Genomic DNA, 14,111 nt, shown 5'->3' with positions numbered 1-14,111 from the left:
TTCAGGACCCTTGGTGTGAGTGGCAATACTGGGAGGGTAGAGAGAGGGTGGGTTGGAAAGGGGAACCCGATTACAAGGATCTACATATAACCTCCTCCCTGGGGGATGGACAATAGAAAAGTGGGTGAAGGGAGACATCGGGCAGGTCATGACAAAATAATAATTTATAAATTATCAAGGGTTCATGAGGGATGGGGAGCGGAGAAAAAATGAGGAGCTGATGCCAAGGGCTTAAGTGGAGAGCAAATGTTTTGAGAATAATGAGGGCAATGAATGTACAAAAGTGCTTTACACAATTGATGTATGTATGGATTGTGATAAGAGTTGTATGAGCCCCTAATAAAACTATTTTAAAAAAAGGAAAAAAAAAAAAGAGTGGTTCTCCTGTCCTATAGAGTTGCTGTGAGTCAGAATCAACCCCATGGCAGTGAGTTTTGTGCTAAGAACCCTCATTTCAGAGGTCTTGAAAGGGGAGCACAGATCCAGTGGACAGGAGGCAGACCCAGGAGCCATGGTTCAGGTCTCCTGGTCCCCAGCCCACACTGCCTTCTACCCATGGATGAGTGCTGAGAAAAGTATGAGAGCCAAGATCAAGACTCTCCTGCACACAGCACAGCCGGTGTCAGCTCCCCAAGTGTGGAGACGGCTCTATTCCCTCTCAGTACTGCCCGCTGCCTTAGCAGGCTGCTTGGCACTCGGGGAGCCCTCAGCTGGTGTAAGATGGGTGGCTGGATAAGCCATTTCCCTCAATTTTGCCATCTGTAAAGGCTTCTCCAAAGCAGACACCCGCACAAGCACTTTTGAAGTCACTTCTATAGTGGAGAAACCAGAAGCTGCTTCATAAATACACAGGCAGAAGCAGAGACACCTAAAAGTCAAGCAGAGGCTAGGAAATCCCAGGGAAATCCCAGAGTAGGTCCCATCAAAAGATAGAAGACAAAGGTGGTGCCTCCAAGGCAGCCTGCCTGTTGTTCTGCCGCAGACAGAGCCCAGGTCCTAAGATGCTGGGGTGGAGGGGGAGGCACGAAGAGGGGAAGGAAAAGTGACGAAGGAAACCCAAGATCTTGGACTGGTTCTAGTAGCTGAACCTACCACCAAGGCACACCACCTCCTTCCTTGGTGCTTACCTTTCCTCCGTTGTCAAAGGGCAATGTGCCTGCCATTTCCCTCTTGCTGTAAGAACAGAGTTCATTAAGGCATGGACACACTGGCACACAGAAAATACTCAGTATAGGTTAGCTTGTCACCCTCCTTATCTGGGAAAAAAAATGCTGTTAACTCCAAGACCTCACAACACACAAAATAACAACTAGTGTTTATGCAAGTGTTTTGAAAAGTTAGAAAGGGTTATTTACATCTTTAGGGTTGTCGATGCCTAAAGGCCCCACAGGTTAAGTGTTGGGCTGCTAATCCCAAGGCCAACAACAGCCACGCTGTGGAAGGAAGATGAAGCTGTCTACCCCTATAAAGATTTATAGCCTAGGGCATTCTCCTCTGTTCTATAGGGTTGTGATGATTTCAGCCTAACTCCCCAGCAGTGGGTTGGGTTTGGTTTTTCTGCAACATTTAATGTTGTGTTCGAACAACCCAACTCTCCCTTTTAGACCTCAAACTAGACTCAGAGCCTCAGCATCCCCAGTCCATCAAGTTACACCAGAAGCTCAGAAAGAGGAAGCCATTTGCCCGAGATCACCCAACATACAGCAGGCCTTCCTGAGCTACCTGTGAGCAGGAGGGTCAGGAGGCTGCCACCTCAGGCATCCACCCCACTCTGTCGCCAGCATTACCAAGTGGCCCTTTGTGTAGAGCAGAGCTGTGCAGAAGAGCCTGCGGCTTCTACAACGGAAACTGCCTCAGAGGCAGAGAGATCCCTGGACACATGGAAGCTCATGTTCACCCAAGTCAAGACCCGAGAGAGGACTGTCAGAACCAATAAAATGCTGGGTGAGAAAGAGCTGGCCAGGCTTTTGTCCTAACTTTATGCCAACTCAGTACCTGAGTATGGCGAGGGCCAGCTTCAACTCCTGGCAACCTTGGGATCCAAATCAGAAAAGGAAAGCTCTGTGACTCAGTTTCCTCCTGAATGAGAAGAGTCACAGTACCTTTCTCCCAATGTGAGGACTGAAGGAGCCAGCACGCGCAAAGCACAGAGACATGTGAGAAGTGCCTGATGAATGCGAGCTGGCACGACCATTGATGTTTATCACTGAAAGGAAGGATTGAGCGTAGCCAATCGCAGGTCCCCGGCACAATTATCAGTCTATTTCCTTACAACCAGTGACTTGATGGGGAGAGGGCAATGCATGATTATCCACACCAGCAAGTAAACATGACCATTATCCCCAGTCAGGGTGTTCTTTGTTGGCGGTGGTAGCTTGTTTTAAGGCAACTAAATTGATATCTGGCTCCATCACATTCCCCGGGACTTCAGCTGTTCTCTCATTCCAAGGCCACGCCTTCCCTCTCACAAATACTGCAAAAGCACCAGGCTCTAGCTCTGGCGAGACCACGGCTGGCTGCCATTTTTAACAGTACAGCATGTGGTTGGAAGCCACATCTGTCGAGTCTACACCAGTATAAATTTTACAAAGCTATAAAGCAAATGACTGAACTCTGGCCTTCTGGCCCCCAGCCCTGGGAAGCACCCACCACACCCCATCCTGGGCCCAACAGCTCTGTCTCTAAGCTTTAAAAGCAGGGCTGAGTGTCCTAATCACAACACTTAAGTTGCAGTACAATGACTGTGAGATGCCAAGCGGCCAGTGACAGGCAAGTGGAAATATCACCTTTAAGGGCCTAAAGGGAGCCAAAGGTTAAGCTGTTAGAAGGTAGTAACGAGTATCTTAGAAAGATGGGTCAGGATGCTGGGTCAGAAAGTGACCCCTTTTCGTCCAGACCACAGCCTGGGAAAAGGGACGGGAGGAATTGCAAATATCAAAATGCCAGCTTTCTAAGTCACTTAGGCAGATCCCTCCAGCGCATGTTAGCTCACAGGGGAAGGGGAAACAACAGGTCTCTGCCTATAACGTTTCTGACACAAAAGAAAGCGGGAGCCAGCAGAACCCCCACAGCCATCCTTCCCCAATCCCTTAAAGAGAACACATCATCATTCATTCACCAGCAGCTGATAGGGCTAAAAGTTTGAACGAAATAAAGTTCAAAGGTCAACTGGGGGTAAAAAAACAAACAAGTAGAAAGGGAGACTTCTATTTGTTATGAGCCCAGGGCTGAGGCAAGTTGGCATCTACTTGGTTTATAAACATAAGGTACAACTACGCCTGCTCAGTGCAGAATAAGAATTATCTAAGAACACTTTGGTCCTGGGTCCCCCACGGGCCAACCATGGTCAAGTGGATGTCCTGGGAGCTCCAAGAGTGGCGCTGGCTGACAAGGCAACTGAGCTGAGCTGTGGCTTAGTGTCTCATCAGGGCCTAACAGATATGAGTTATCTCCTTGGAATGTTCTGCACATGACACCCCCCCCCCAATCAGTTTTCAGATGATGGCACTAAATTACTGATCAACTCTTGTAGTTGACACAGGAACCCCCTACCTAACTGGATACATTGGATGAAAGTATTTGTTAGTCCCACTCATTCACCAAAAGCATGGCAGTGGGCAACTCAAAAACCCTAAGGAAAGCATTTGGAGATGAGGAAGCAGAAGCCTGAGCTCATGCTCTGGTAACAGTAACAGTACCTGAATTCACTCATTCTCTGAAGTAAGTATTTATTGAGGACCTTCCTTGTGCTAGGTACAGAATGGCAACTTTGTGAGGAACTGGGCAGGCGCCCTCCCTCTTCATGCTGACAGTGTGTTGAAAACTGTATTGGTTGATTGTTCACTTGCAGCAAGAAAACTGTGGTCCTGGTTTCTGAACGAGTTAAACAATATGAACTATAAACAACATTAATCTCCCCAAGAGGGTTTATTTGCAGCCTTCCCCATGGAACGCACTCACTGTCTGCTAGAGGAAGGCACGGCACCAACCATTCTGGAAGAAGTCGGTTTGGCTGGAGGCCGCAGTGCGAGCACCCAGGAAGTGGGTTTCACACTGTGCTTGGTGGAGAGTCCACAGCTGAGCCCGAAGGAAGGAAGGCTTCCTTTCTTAGTTAATGACCTTCACGCACACACACAGAGAGGAACCTGTTAGAAATAGGGGCAGCACTAATTTTCGCTTCATACCACTTCACAGCACAGACGGAAACAATGAGGCCAAGAGACGGCCAAGAGTCACTCGGTCACAATGCCAGGGCTCCGATTATTACTCAGAGTGTCTAAAACAAGTGACCAGATACTAAAGTGGCAGGCCTATGAATGAGGTGACAGCGCGCGGAATAAGTCACAAACCAGGGACTGATTTATTCACTAAACTTCTTTGGGGTCCGGCAGGTGACCAGCCAGAGGAACAGCTGTCCTGAGCAGCCCAGCATCCTGGCTGGAGGCTGCTAGGGTGTGGTGGGCGGGCGACGTTGCCAGGCCTCGCCTCTTTCCAGTGCGTCACTGTAGTATGGCAACGGGCAACACACTCAGCCGGCCCCAGGTCAGACCCAGCCTGGCGCTCAATTCGGGCTAATTTGGGAAAGGATTTTTTTGCAAGCTCACACATGACTCATCTTTATGGGCCTCCTATCAGGACTGCTGGCTGCGAGGAGTCCCATTCAAACCACCACTGCCGGCAGCTGCTCAGGAGACCAGGAACCATTTGGGGTTGCTGTGGTTTTTTAACGTTTTAGTTAATGTTAGTAATGTCTTTTTCTTTTAAATCTCCATTAGTATTGCTAATGCTATTAATATTACTAATATTTACATGTAGCCCAAAGACCCAGTTGGGTCTATTGGTGGACTGGGGCGGGGTGGATAGGGCATAAGTTCTTTAAAACAACACAAAACTCAAGAACATGAATTAGGCTAGAGACTTATTGGTCTCTAAGTACGCTCTGCGATGGTCAGAAGGGAGCTGAGGCAGGGAGGCAGAGCCTCCAGTACATCTCCACTGGCCAACACTGTTACTGAAAGCGACGGAAGTTCTCTAGGCCTTCTCTGTTCTCAGGTGTAAGATGGGGCCCGCCCAAGCCCCTCGGGATGCTGTGAGGATGAAGTGAAATTGAAATGTGCTCAGAAAACTACTGAGAGTTGCAGAAGTGGTCGAGGAGAAGTGATCAAGGTTTTTGAACATTATCTGGAGGGCAAGGTTCCTGCCTGCACTCCACCTCTGAGGCACCCCTGACTTGTTGATGAAGTCTGAGTGAGTGAGTGAGTGAGTGAGTGAGTGAGTGAGTGAGTGAGTTCTGGCATGAAGATCATTCAGAAGGGGCGGCAAAATTCTGATTCTATTGACCGAATACATTTTGACCACAAAAAAGCTAGCTGTGGAAAAGAGAGTCAATACACCAGTGATTCTCAACCTGTGGGTTGTGACCCCTTAGGGGGTCAAACAACCCTTTCATAGGGGTCACCCAATTCATAACAGTAGCAAAATGACAGTTATGAAGTAGCAACAAAAATGTTATGATTGGGGGGTCAACACAACACGAGGAACTGTATTAAAGGGTCACAGAGTTAGGAAGATTGAGAACCACTGCACTACACAATTCGAAACTACCACCACTACCCACCCCTAAACCCACTGCCACCGAATAGATCCTGACTCACAGCAACCCTGACTGTAAATCTTTACAGGAGCCAACAGCCTCATCTTTCTCCCAGGGAGTGGCTGGTTGATTTGAACCCCTGGCCTTACAGTCACCAATCCAGCACTTGTCCCACTGTACTGACAGGGCTCCTTGACCAAAACTCAATGGTTGCTGATCTGAGTAAAAGGACTCAGTCCTAGCCCGAGTGCAGCCTCCAGGGACTGTGTTGGTTTCTGAGAAAAGACATGACGACACAGTTTCTGTGAATGTGTTCACTGCACATTTCCCTTTAATTCATAGCAAAGGCACCTCAGTGTATTTGAAACTCAGTAGCATGCTTAATTTGAGACAGGCTAGCTGATCTGCTTTCCAAAAATGTGTTCAGAGAACTTGCTGCCCTATCACAGAGAGGCTGCAGAGAGCCCAGAGATAGTCAGTCTTTGATGAACCTTCTAGAGCAGTGGTTCTCAACCTTCCTAATGCTGCAACCCTTTGTACGGTTCCTCATGTTGTAGTGACTCCTCAACCATAAATTTATTTTCGTTGCTACTTCATCACTGACATTTTGCTACTGTTATGAATTGGGTGAACCCTGTGAAAGGGTTGTTCAACTGCCAAAGGGGCCGCAACGCACAGGTTGAGAACCACTGTTCTAGCTAGATTGGTGTAGTTGGGGGAGAAGGGCAGAGACTTTAAAAAGAAAACACATTGCATAATTTACTTCTGTGTGATGTCAATGTTTATTGGCTTCCCCGGGAAGCTAATGGGAGGAGCAGTGACACAGTTAGGTCTTGGTCATATCCCAAAGACTAGAACTAAAAACTCACAACCATCAAGTTGATTCCGACTCAGAGTAGCCCTATGTAGGGTTGCTGAGTTTGTAAATCTTCATAGGAGCAGACAACCTCATTTTCCTCTTTTGGAGTGGCTGGTGGGTTTGAACTAACAACCTTGCAGTTAGCAGGCCAATGCTTAGCAAAAGTGCCATTGGGGCTTCTTAAGGGATGCTCAACAAACCCTCTGTGAATGAACTAAGTGAATACAGGAATAACAGAGATTGATGAGTGCAACTTAAACTCTCCCTTCCTTTAGCTATGATCTTCAAGAGAAACAGGAACCTGAAGGGTTGTTTTGTTTAAGTGATTTCCTGATTTTGAAATATCGATCATCGATTCCTTTATTCTTCAACCATATCACATGCAGCTCACACTCAACACATCCATGGACTGAATCCAGCGCACAGCTGCCAGCCTGTGACCTCCACTGTAACTCTGCACAGTCGGAGCCATGGAACTGGTCCCCCAAAGTGGCCCTGGGTCCCTCATCTCCCCAGTCTCTGAACAGCTACAAACCCCTAGTTCCTAACATGAGCCTCTACTCCTAGCAGGTCTGCCTACAAAATCACTCCCCAGCTCCCTCAGTCCACCTGGCTTCTCTCGGCCTTCTAATTATCTCTGTGAAACAGCAAGAAGCTGAAAAGTCTCCTTCTCCGCTCCAGCCCTGCAAACTCACCCCTCTGCCACCACCCCAAACGGACATGCTGCAAGGGCCAGCAAGGTGGCCCTCTGCCATCCTCGGGGGCCAGAATGTCTTGACCTAACAGAGACCATGCTGGGAACGTCTGACCTGCAGTCTGTCTTTCTGTGTCCCATGCAATCATATGCCCTCCAACAGGCCCCACCTGCACTGAGACACTACTGAATGAATACGTGAAGGTACTGAAAAGCAACAATGACAGACTGGCAAATATCTCCCCAGAGACTACCGAGAAGGCAGTGCATCTGGGAGGTACTAGGCCAGATGGCGCTGAAGCAAGGGAGGGAGAATGGGCAAGAATCTCAGGGCTGTTGTGCTGGTGTGTCATCCAGTCCATTTTGACTCAGGCTCTTCAGGGCAGAGCCCAGCTGTCCTACAGGTTCCCAAAGCTGTAATCTTTACAGAAGCAGCTGGCCACGTCTTTAACCCCTGAGAAGTAACCGAGGCAAAAAACTCATTGCCGCTGAGTTGATTCCAACTCATAGTAACCTACAGGATGGAGCAGAACTGCCCTGACAGTGAGTTTCCCTGGCTGTAACTCCTTATGGGCGTAGAAAGCCCTCTCTTTCTCCATCAGAGCAGCTGGTCGTCTTAAACTGCTGACCTAATGGCTGGTAGCCCAATGCTGCCACCAGGGCTCCCTAACACACTGCTCTTTCTCCTCTCATGAGCACATTTCTACAGAAAATAGCAAAGTTCTGACAGCGATTGTTTACTGAGCGCCCGCTCGGACATTTGCAGACCATGTGCTCCCTCAGAGGGGCCTTCATTTCACCTACAGACCTTTCCTTTGGAGAATTCAACAGTACAGAAACTCAACACGTCTGCCTATTTAAAAAAAATTATGAGTCATCTTGTTGCTATTGTTGTTAGGTGACATCCAGTCAGGTCCAACCCACAGCAACCCCATGTGCCCAAGAAGAAAACCCTGCCTGGTCCCGTTCCAGTCTCACGAGTGCTCTATTGTTATGAACTTTGAAAAAGGAGACTTGGTGGTGCCGTTAAGTAAGGTTGGATTGCTGACTGCACGGTCGGTGATTCAGACCTACCAGCCGCTTCTCTGGAGCAAGACGAGACTGCTCCCAAAAAGATTTACATACAGCCTTAGCAACCAACTAGGGTCTCTGAGTGGGAAGTTTTGAAAACGAGAAAGACCTTCTCCAGGATGGATTGACACAGTGGCTGCCCATGGGCTCAAAGTTCATCTATAACTGACCAGTAAAACCCACGAAGAAGAGTAAGCCTTTACTCCAGGAGTACCCCAATGTGTCTAAGTTGTAGCAGATAACCTTATGCAAGAAAAGACCCCATTTGCACTTTCAGCGAGCTGCACATCTGTGATCCCAAACCCAGGAGAGGTACCCACCCTGCTCTTGCCAACCTCCCAGAACGTTCTTGCTTAGCCACCTCTCACCAAACCCGCACTCCTCCAGTCCCGCAGCCCCTGGCAGTTCCTTCTTTCAGGTCTTGCCCTCTACTCCTCTTCCCTTTCAGGAAACCTGGCTCTCTCTCCTGAGCGGAGTACAAATACTGCCTCCTCCAGAGCATTCCCAATTCCCTCAGCTGATGAGACCCCTCCCTCCCCTGTGCCCCTGGATCTGACTGACCCCTGCAACATGCAGTACAGACTAAAACCTGGTGGTCCGGGGGTTATCCTAGCTCCACTTCTCCCACCTCCCAGACAAGTTTCTCCAAGGGCAAGGACTTACTGCGTTTGCATCTACCGTAGTGCAGTGTCCAGAGACAGCCCCAAGACAGTCCATGCCAATGTCAACTGACCTTAACCCCTCCTCCCGCCCCCCCTTTCTCCAGGTACTAGAGAACTCAAATGAAGCCAGTCTGGCCAGGGAGGGCTGAGCTATGGCTAGCAGGTGGTTTCCCCTGAGCTCTTTTGACTTCCCCAGGCTTTTGACAATGAACGTATTAAAACACTCTTAGAATCAAAGAAAACCCAGTCAGTGCTATTTTAAATTCCATTATCCATGCTACCCAACAATACCCATCTGATGAATACTTCCTAAGAAAAACTCTGCAGATGAACTGAAGATATTTCTGGGACAGCACCTGTGACATCTGGTCATGAAGGGCCCCAAGCTGGAGAACAGTGTGAAAAACACACAAGGAGCCATCCTTGAAACTGGCCACTCCTATGCAAGAGACATGCTGGCTTCCTGTCCAAGGAGCAGGCCTAAATGCCTTCCCTGTTTGCCCTCTTTAGGCAGCCTCCAGGAATCACGCCTCACTCAGCCTCTACAACTGGGACCATGGTCTGTCTGTATCTCTCTCTCTCTCTCTGAGGATCTGCAAGGTTCTATTGAGCAATAATTCATTTAAAGGGTTTGGCAGTCTCACCCACTGCCATCGAGTCAATGCTGATGCATGGCGACTCCCTGTGGGTTTCCGAGACGGTAACTGTTGACTTGAGTCGAAAACCTACTCTTTCTCCCAAGGAGCTGCTTAGTGGTCTCCAATAGGCGACCATTGGGATCCACATTGGGTAACCACTACACAGTACACATAACCAGGGATCCGGCACAGATACATAGTATACCCTTATTAAAAGCTACTTTGCCAGTATGTTTCCATCACAGAGGGTGAAAGTTACATTATCTACGCAAGAAATGCATCCCAGGAAAGTATTCCAGTTCAGCCTCCCAAACCTACAAGCAGCCCCGCAGACTAACACTACCTGCCTTCTACCACTCAGCTGCCTGGCTAACCTTGTAGTCCGATCAAGCCACCAGACTTGGTCCTAGTACAGCGTCTTGGACCATCCTCCTCCTTCACCCTGGACCCAACGGTTCATGATCTTTCAGGTGCTCTGCTAATTAAGCCCTGAGCCGCACATGCACGCCAGTCACTGAATCTTTAGAGTCTATTCCAAGTACCGGCAGATGCAGGCAACTCTCTTAAGGTTTCGAGGAATACACAAAGAGATAAGACTTGCATCGCGATAGAGATGATGCCCAATGCCTCCCGGGTTCCCCACCGGCCCAGCTTCCAGCCCGAAGCTTGAGACAGGAAAACTGGGCTTGGGCCGGGAAAACGCCCCACCACACCTGGACTGTTTCCTTCGAGGCAATCAGGGTGGATACTTGCCGTGCAAGATAAACTCCAGGATCATTAGCAATGACACATATTTGATAGAGCGGTTCTATTCTCCTCCCCACGGACAGACAAGCCCGGAGCCCGCCACAGAACCCCGGCGGCACTAACACACGCGACGCGGCCAGGCGTCTCTTCCTCCCCAACCCCAGGTCCAAGCCGTTTTTCGGAAAGTTCCTTGAGAGGACGGGCAGCACCCACCACGGAGACCCTCAGCTCCTAGGGGTGGGGGCGGGGAGCGAGAGCGTCCACGGCCACTGTCTTTCAAAGCAGCCCCGCTACCACCCCCCAGAAGAAAAGTCACCCCCGTTGTGGCCACCCTGCCGGTCACCGTGGCCCCGGGCCGAGGCCGCGCGAGAAAGCCGCGGAGAGGGACCAGCACACCGGCTGAAAATGGCCTTCGGATGTGAAGTTGGAAAACGCCCCGTTTAGGCCTCGGCGGCAGTTTCACTTCTGCTCCCCGGGCCCCGCCAGGGGTGCGCGCGGCCAGCCCGGTAACAATCCGGAGGCGCCCCGGGCGGAGGGCGAAGCGGCAGCGCCTCGGGGCCCACGCGAGCCCGGGCAGGTCGCGCCCCGCTCGGCCCCGGCCCGCGCCGCGGACAAAGTGAGCGGTGCCCGCGCCCCCGCCGCCGCGCCGCCTCACCTGCTTTCTCGATCTTGCCAGACATTTCCGGGCTGCGCCGGAGGCCGAGGCCGCCGCTCATCGGGCCCGGCCCGGGCCGCTTCGGGGCGACAGGCCGGCGCAGCCGCCGCTCGCCTCGGCCCTGGCTCGCCGAGCCTCAGACCCGCGCCGGCATGGCGGGCTCCGCGGGCCGCGGCCTGTGCGCTCGGCGACCGGCGCTCCAGCCCGCCCCAGGTCGCCGCCGCCAGCCGCCAGCCGCCACCGCTCCGCCTCCTCCGCTCCCGCCGCCAGCCGCTGCTGCTGCTGCCGCCGCCGCCGCCGCTACCCCGGGCCCGCGAGCCCGGCTGCAGCGCCGTGCCGCCGCCCGCCCGCCGGGCCTCGGCCGCAGGCACAGTGCCACCTGCCGGTCGGCCGCCACGGCCCTGCGTCGGAACGTGCCCAGCGCCCCCTGCCGGCTCGGAGCCTGGGCTGGCGCTCCCTCTGGGGACACAGTGCCCCCTGCCGTCCTGGAGTCTCCATGACAAGGGCTGGGAGTAATCCCCGCTAGAGACTCCGCCAGGCCCTGCCCATTGGACTGTCGCCACCCACGGCTGAATGCTCCCCACTCTCTCAAAAAAGACCACTGTCTTCGAGTCACTTTTGACTCATAGTGACCCTATAGGACAGAGTAGAACTGCTCCTGTGGGTCTTCAACTCTGTAAATCTTTACAGGAGTAGAAAGCCTCATCTCTTCCCCACAGGCTGGTGGTTCAAACTGCTGAACCTGAGGTCAGCTGTGCAATGCATAGCCCACTAGACCACCAGGGCTACTGTCCCTGTCCCCTCGAACGCTGACAGTACCCTCTGCCAGGCTGAAGTCTCACGCCAAAGCCAGGCAACCCTCCCCTGCCCCCCAGCCAGGAGACAGTGCCCTTGCCTGCTGACCGGAATCCATCCCTGCCAAGGCCTGGGACTCATCCATACATGCTGAACTCTAATGTCCTCTGCTGGCCAGTCACCAACCTGGACCTAGGCTTGACCATACCTAGGACTCACCACTCTGTCTCCTGAACCTGGTCTGCTGACTACCCCACCCTACCCCCACCATCTTAATTAGACCCTGCATCCCCTCGGAGCTGAATGTACCAGACCAGGTCTGGGCCTGACCTTACCTGGGGCTGAGTGTCCCCTTCCCTTCTGGCCAATCTCCCTGGACCCAACCAGTGACCCCTTCCTGCCTGCACAGCCAACACCAAGCTAGGTGCCCTGTCTCCTCCACTTTGGCTTTTGGCCCTGGACTTTTTCCTGGGGTGGTGAGTTCATTCACATTCATTTCTTGGTGATGGAGTGATTTGGAAAAGAATAGCAAGTATGGTTGTACAACCTGAAGAATGTAAGCAATGTTAATGAAATGTGTGTGTACAAATTGTTGAGATGGTGGATGTTTTGTTGTGTATATTTTGAAAAAACAAAGCCATTCATTTAAGAGTCAAGGAGCCTACAAGTACTAGGTCTGGGCACTCACTATGTGTTGACAGCCCTAAAATATGTGCATGGTGGATTCTTCCCTCCAAGGAGCCAAGCTGGGGAGTCAAAGTTAAATCACAGATTGCGAATAACAATACATCTCTAGAATACAAGGGAGGGTCACAAAATGGAACAAAATCAGCTCTACTGACTTTCCCTGCCAGTTCCCCCTTTGAAGAGGTGAATTAGCAATTAAATAAGCTGGTGCTGGGTCTAGGGTTGGGGGAGGTACAGGGAGAAGGGAAAGGTGAGAGATGTACAGGGAAGATCCACTTTGCTCCTCTGATTCTGGAGCTGAGATGGCAGGGGATGGCAACCACGTGTGCAGAGTTGTCAGTTCCAGCCCTCTGTGGGGTTAAAGATTAAGCCAAAGACTGACCAACTCCATTCACGTTTTGAGCTGACGAACGGCTGCTCTGAACCATAGTGGCAGTACTCCGCTCTCCTGGCAGCTGCATAGTCAGACACAACTGGCCCCTGGCCTTGGGCCCACCCAACTCCCAGCCACTCATTAGACATTCCAGGCTCCCAACTCTTTTAGATTTGCGAGCTGAAAGGGGCCTTGGTTTTACGTATGACATGCTGGATGCAACGTTGCAAACTGGGCAGAGAGAATACTGGGCTCGGGCAAAAGTCCACGAGAGCACAGCCAAATCGACGGAATCAATGGTGACACTAAATCACAAGTGAATTGCAAACATTGAAGCACTTTACAAATGGGTTTTACTGTAAAGAAGGGTCATGGAGTTTATTTAATAAGGGCACATTGTGCTGGGATTCACCAGGTCAGCAGTTTAAAACTACTAGCTGCTCTCTGCAAGAAAGATGGGCCTTTCTACTCCCATAAAGAGTTACAGTCTTGGAAACCCTCAGGTGCAGTTTTACCTTGTCTTATAGAATCTCTATGAGTCAGCATTGACATGATGGCAGAGTTTCACTGAATTCATCACAGGTCTTTATATTTATGGAGGCCCTGAATGATGTGAATGTTCAATGTGTTCAGCTGCTAACTGAAAAGTGGGAGGTTCAAGTCCACCTAGAGGCCGTTGGAAGAAAGGCCTGGTGATCTACTTCCAAAATAGCAGCCACTGAAAAACCTATGACACGCAGTTCAGCTCTGACACCCATGGGTTCTCTATGAGTCAGAGTCCATTTAAAACCAACTTTAAAAAAAATCCATAGCTCTAATATAACACTTCTCAGGTGATGGAACAGATAGCTAAAGCCACAGTCTAACTTTGGGGTTTCTGATGGTTAAAATTGCGTGTCAACTTGGCTCGGTGTGCATGCTCCGTGGTTTGGCAGTTAAGACATAGTAATTCCTCATAGTGAAATACAATATCATCATCTTCATGATGAGATCTGCTATGAGAAGCCAATCAATCGAAACACCAATGCTGTGGGAAAACTTGCTTGCTTTTTGCTGAATTGTCTGCATTTGGATTTCCCTCTGTTCTTTGGACTTGCACCAGCAGCCTGCCACATTGCTTGCTGATCCTGGGAGTTGTCTCCAGCCTGCCATCTTACCTTCGATTCATTCACATTTGCTGTCTGACTCCTGCCACTGACCTGCGGGTCTTGAGTCTGTCAGTCTCTTGTAAATATATGAGGCAGGAGAAACCTACAACTGTGTGAGCCATTTCCTTGCTATAAACTGCCCTTGTATATATGCGCATGAGCTGCTCTGGTCTATACATGCATACGCTG

General features: G+C 50.7%; 1 protein-coding gene across 4 annotated transcripts in view; it reads right to left on the bottom strand.

The window, feature by feature from the left end:
* RAPGEF1 (Rap guanine nucleotide exchange factor 1) overlaps positions 1-11,197 on the bottom strand; it is a 162,168-nt gene extending 150,971 nt beyond the window's left edge. For 2 of the 4 annotated variants that reach the window (XM_075560589.1, XM_075560590.1), the window contains exon 1: positions 10,920-11,194. In XM_075560589.1, coding sequence (XP_075416704.1) covers positions 10,920-10,980 — 61 coding nt within the window. In that variant the 5' untranslated portion in view covers positions 10,981-11,194. Of the gene's footprint in view, positions 1-10,919 lie in introns of all 4 variants that reach the window. The other 2 variants (XM_075560592.1, XM_075560593.1) reach the window with 2 other exon arrangements.
* Between the last annotated feature and the right edge of the window lie 2,914 nt (positions 11,198-14,111).

Source organism: Tenrec ecaudatus, chromosome 10 (genome assembly GCF_050624435.1).
Source record: "Tenrec ecaudatus isolate mTenEca1 chromosome 10, mTenEca1.hap1, whole genome shotgun sequence".
Classification (NCBI taxonomy): Eukaryota; Metazoa; Chordata; class Mammalia; order Afrosoricida; family Tenrecidae; genus Tenrec; species Tenrec ecaudatus.
Note: the sequence above shows the minus strand (reverse complement) of the source record. Positions and strands in the feature narration are given on the sequence as shown.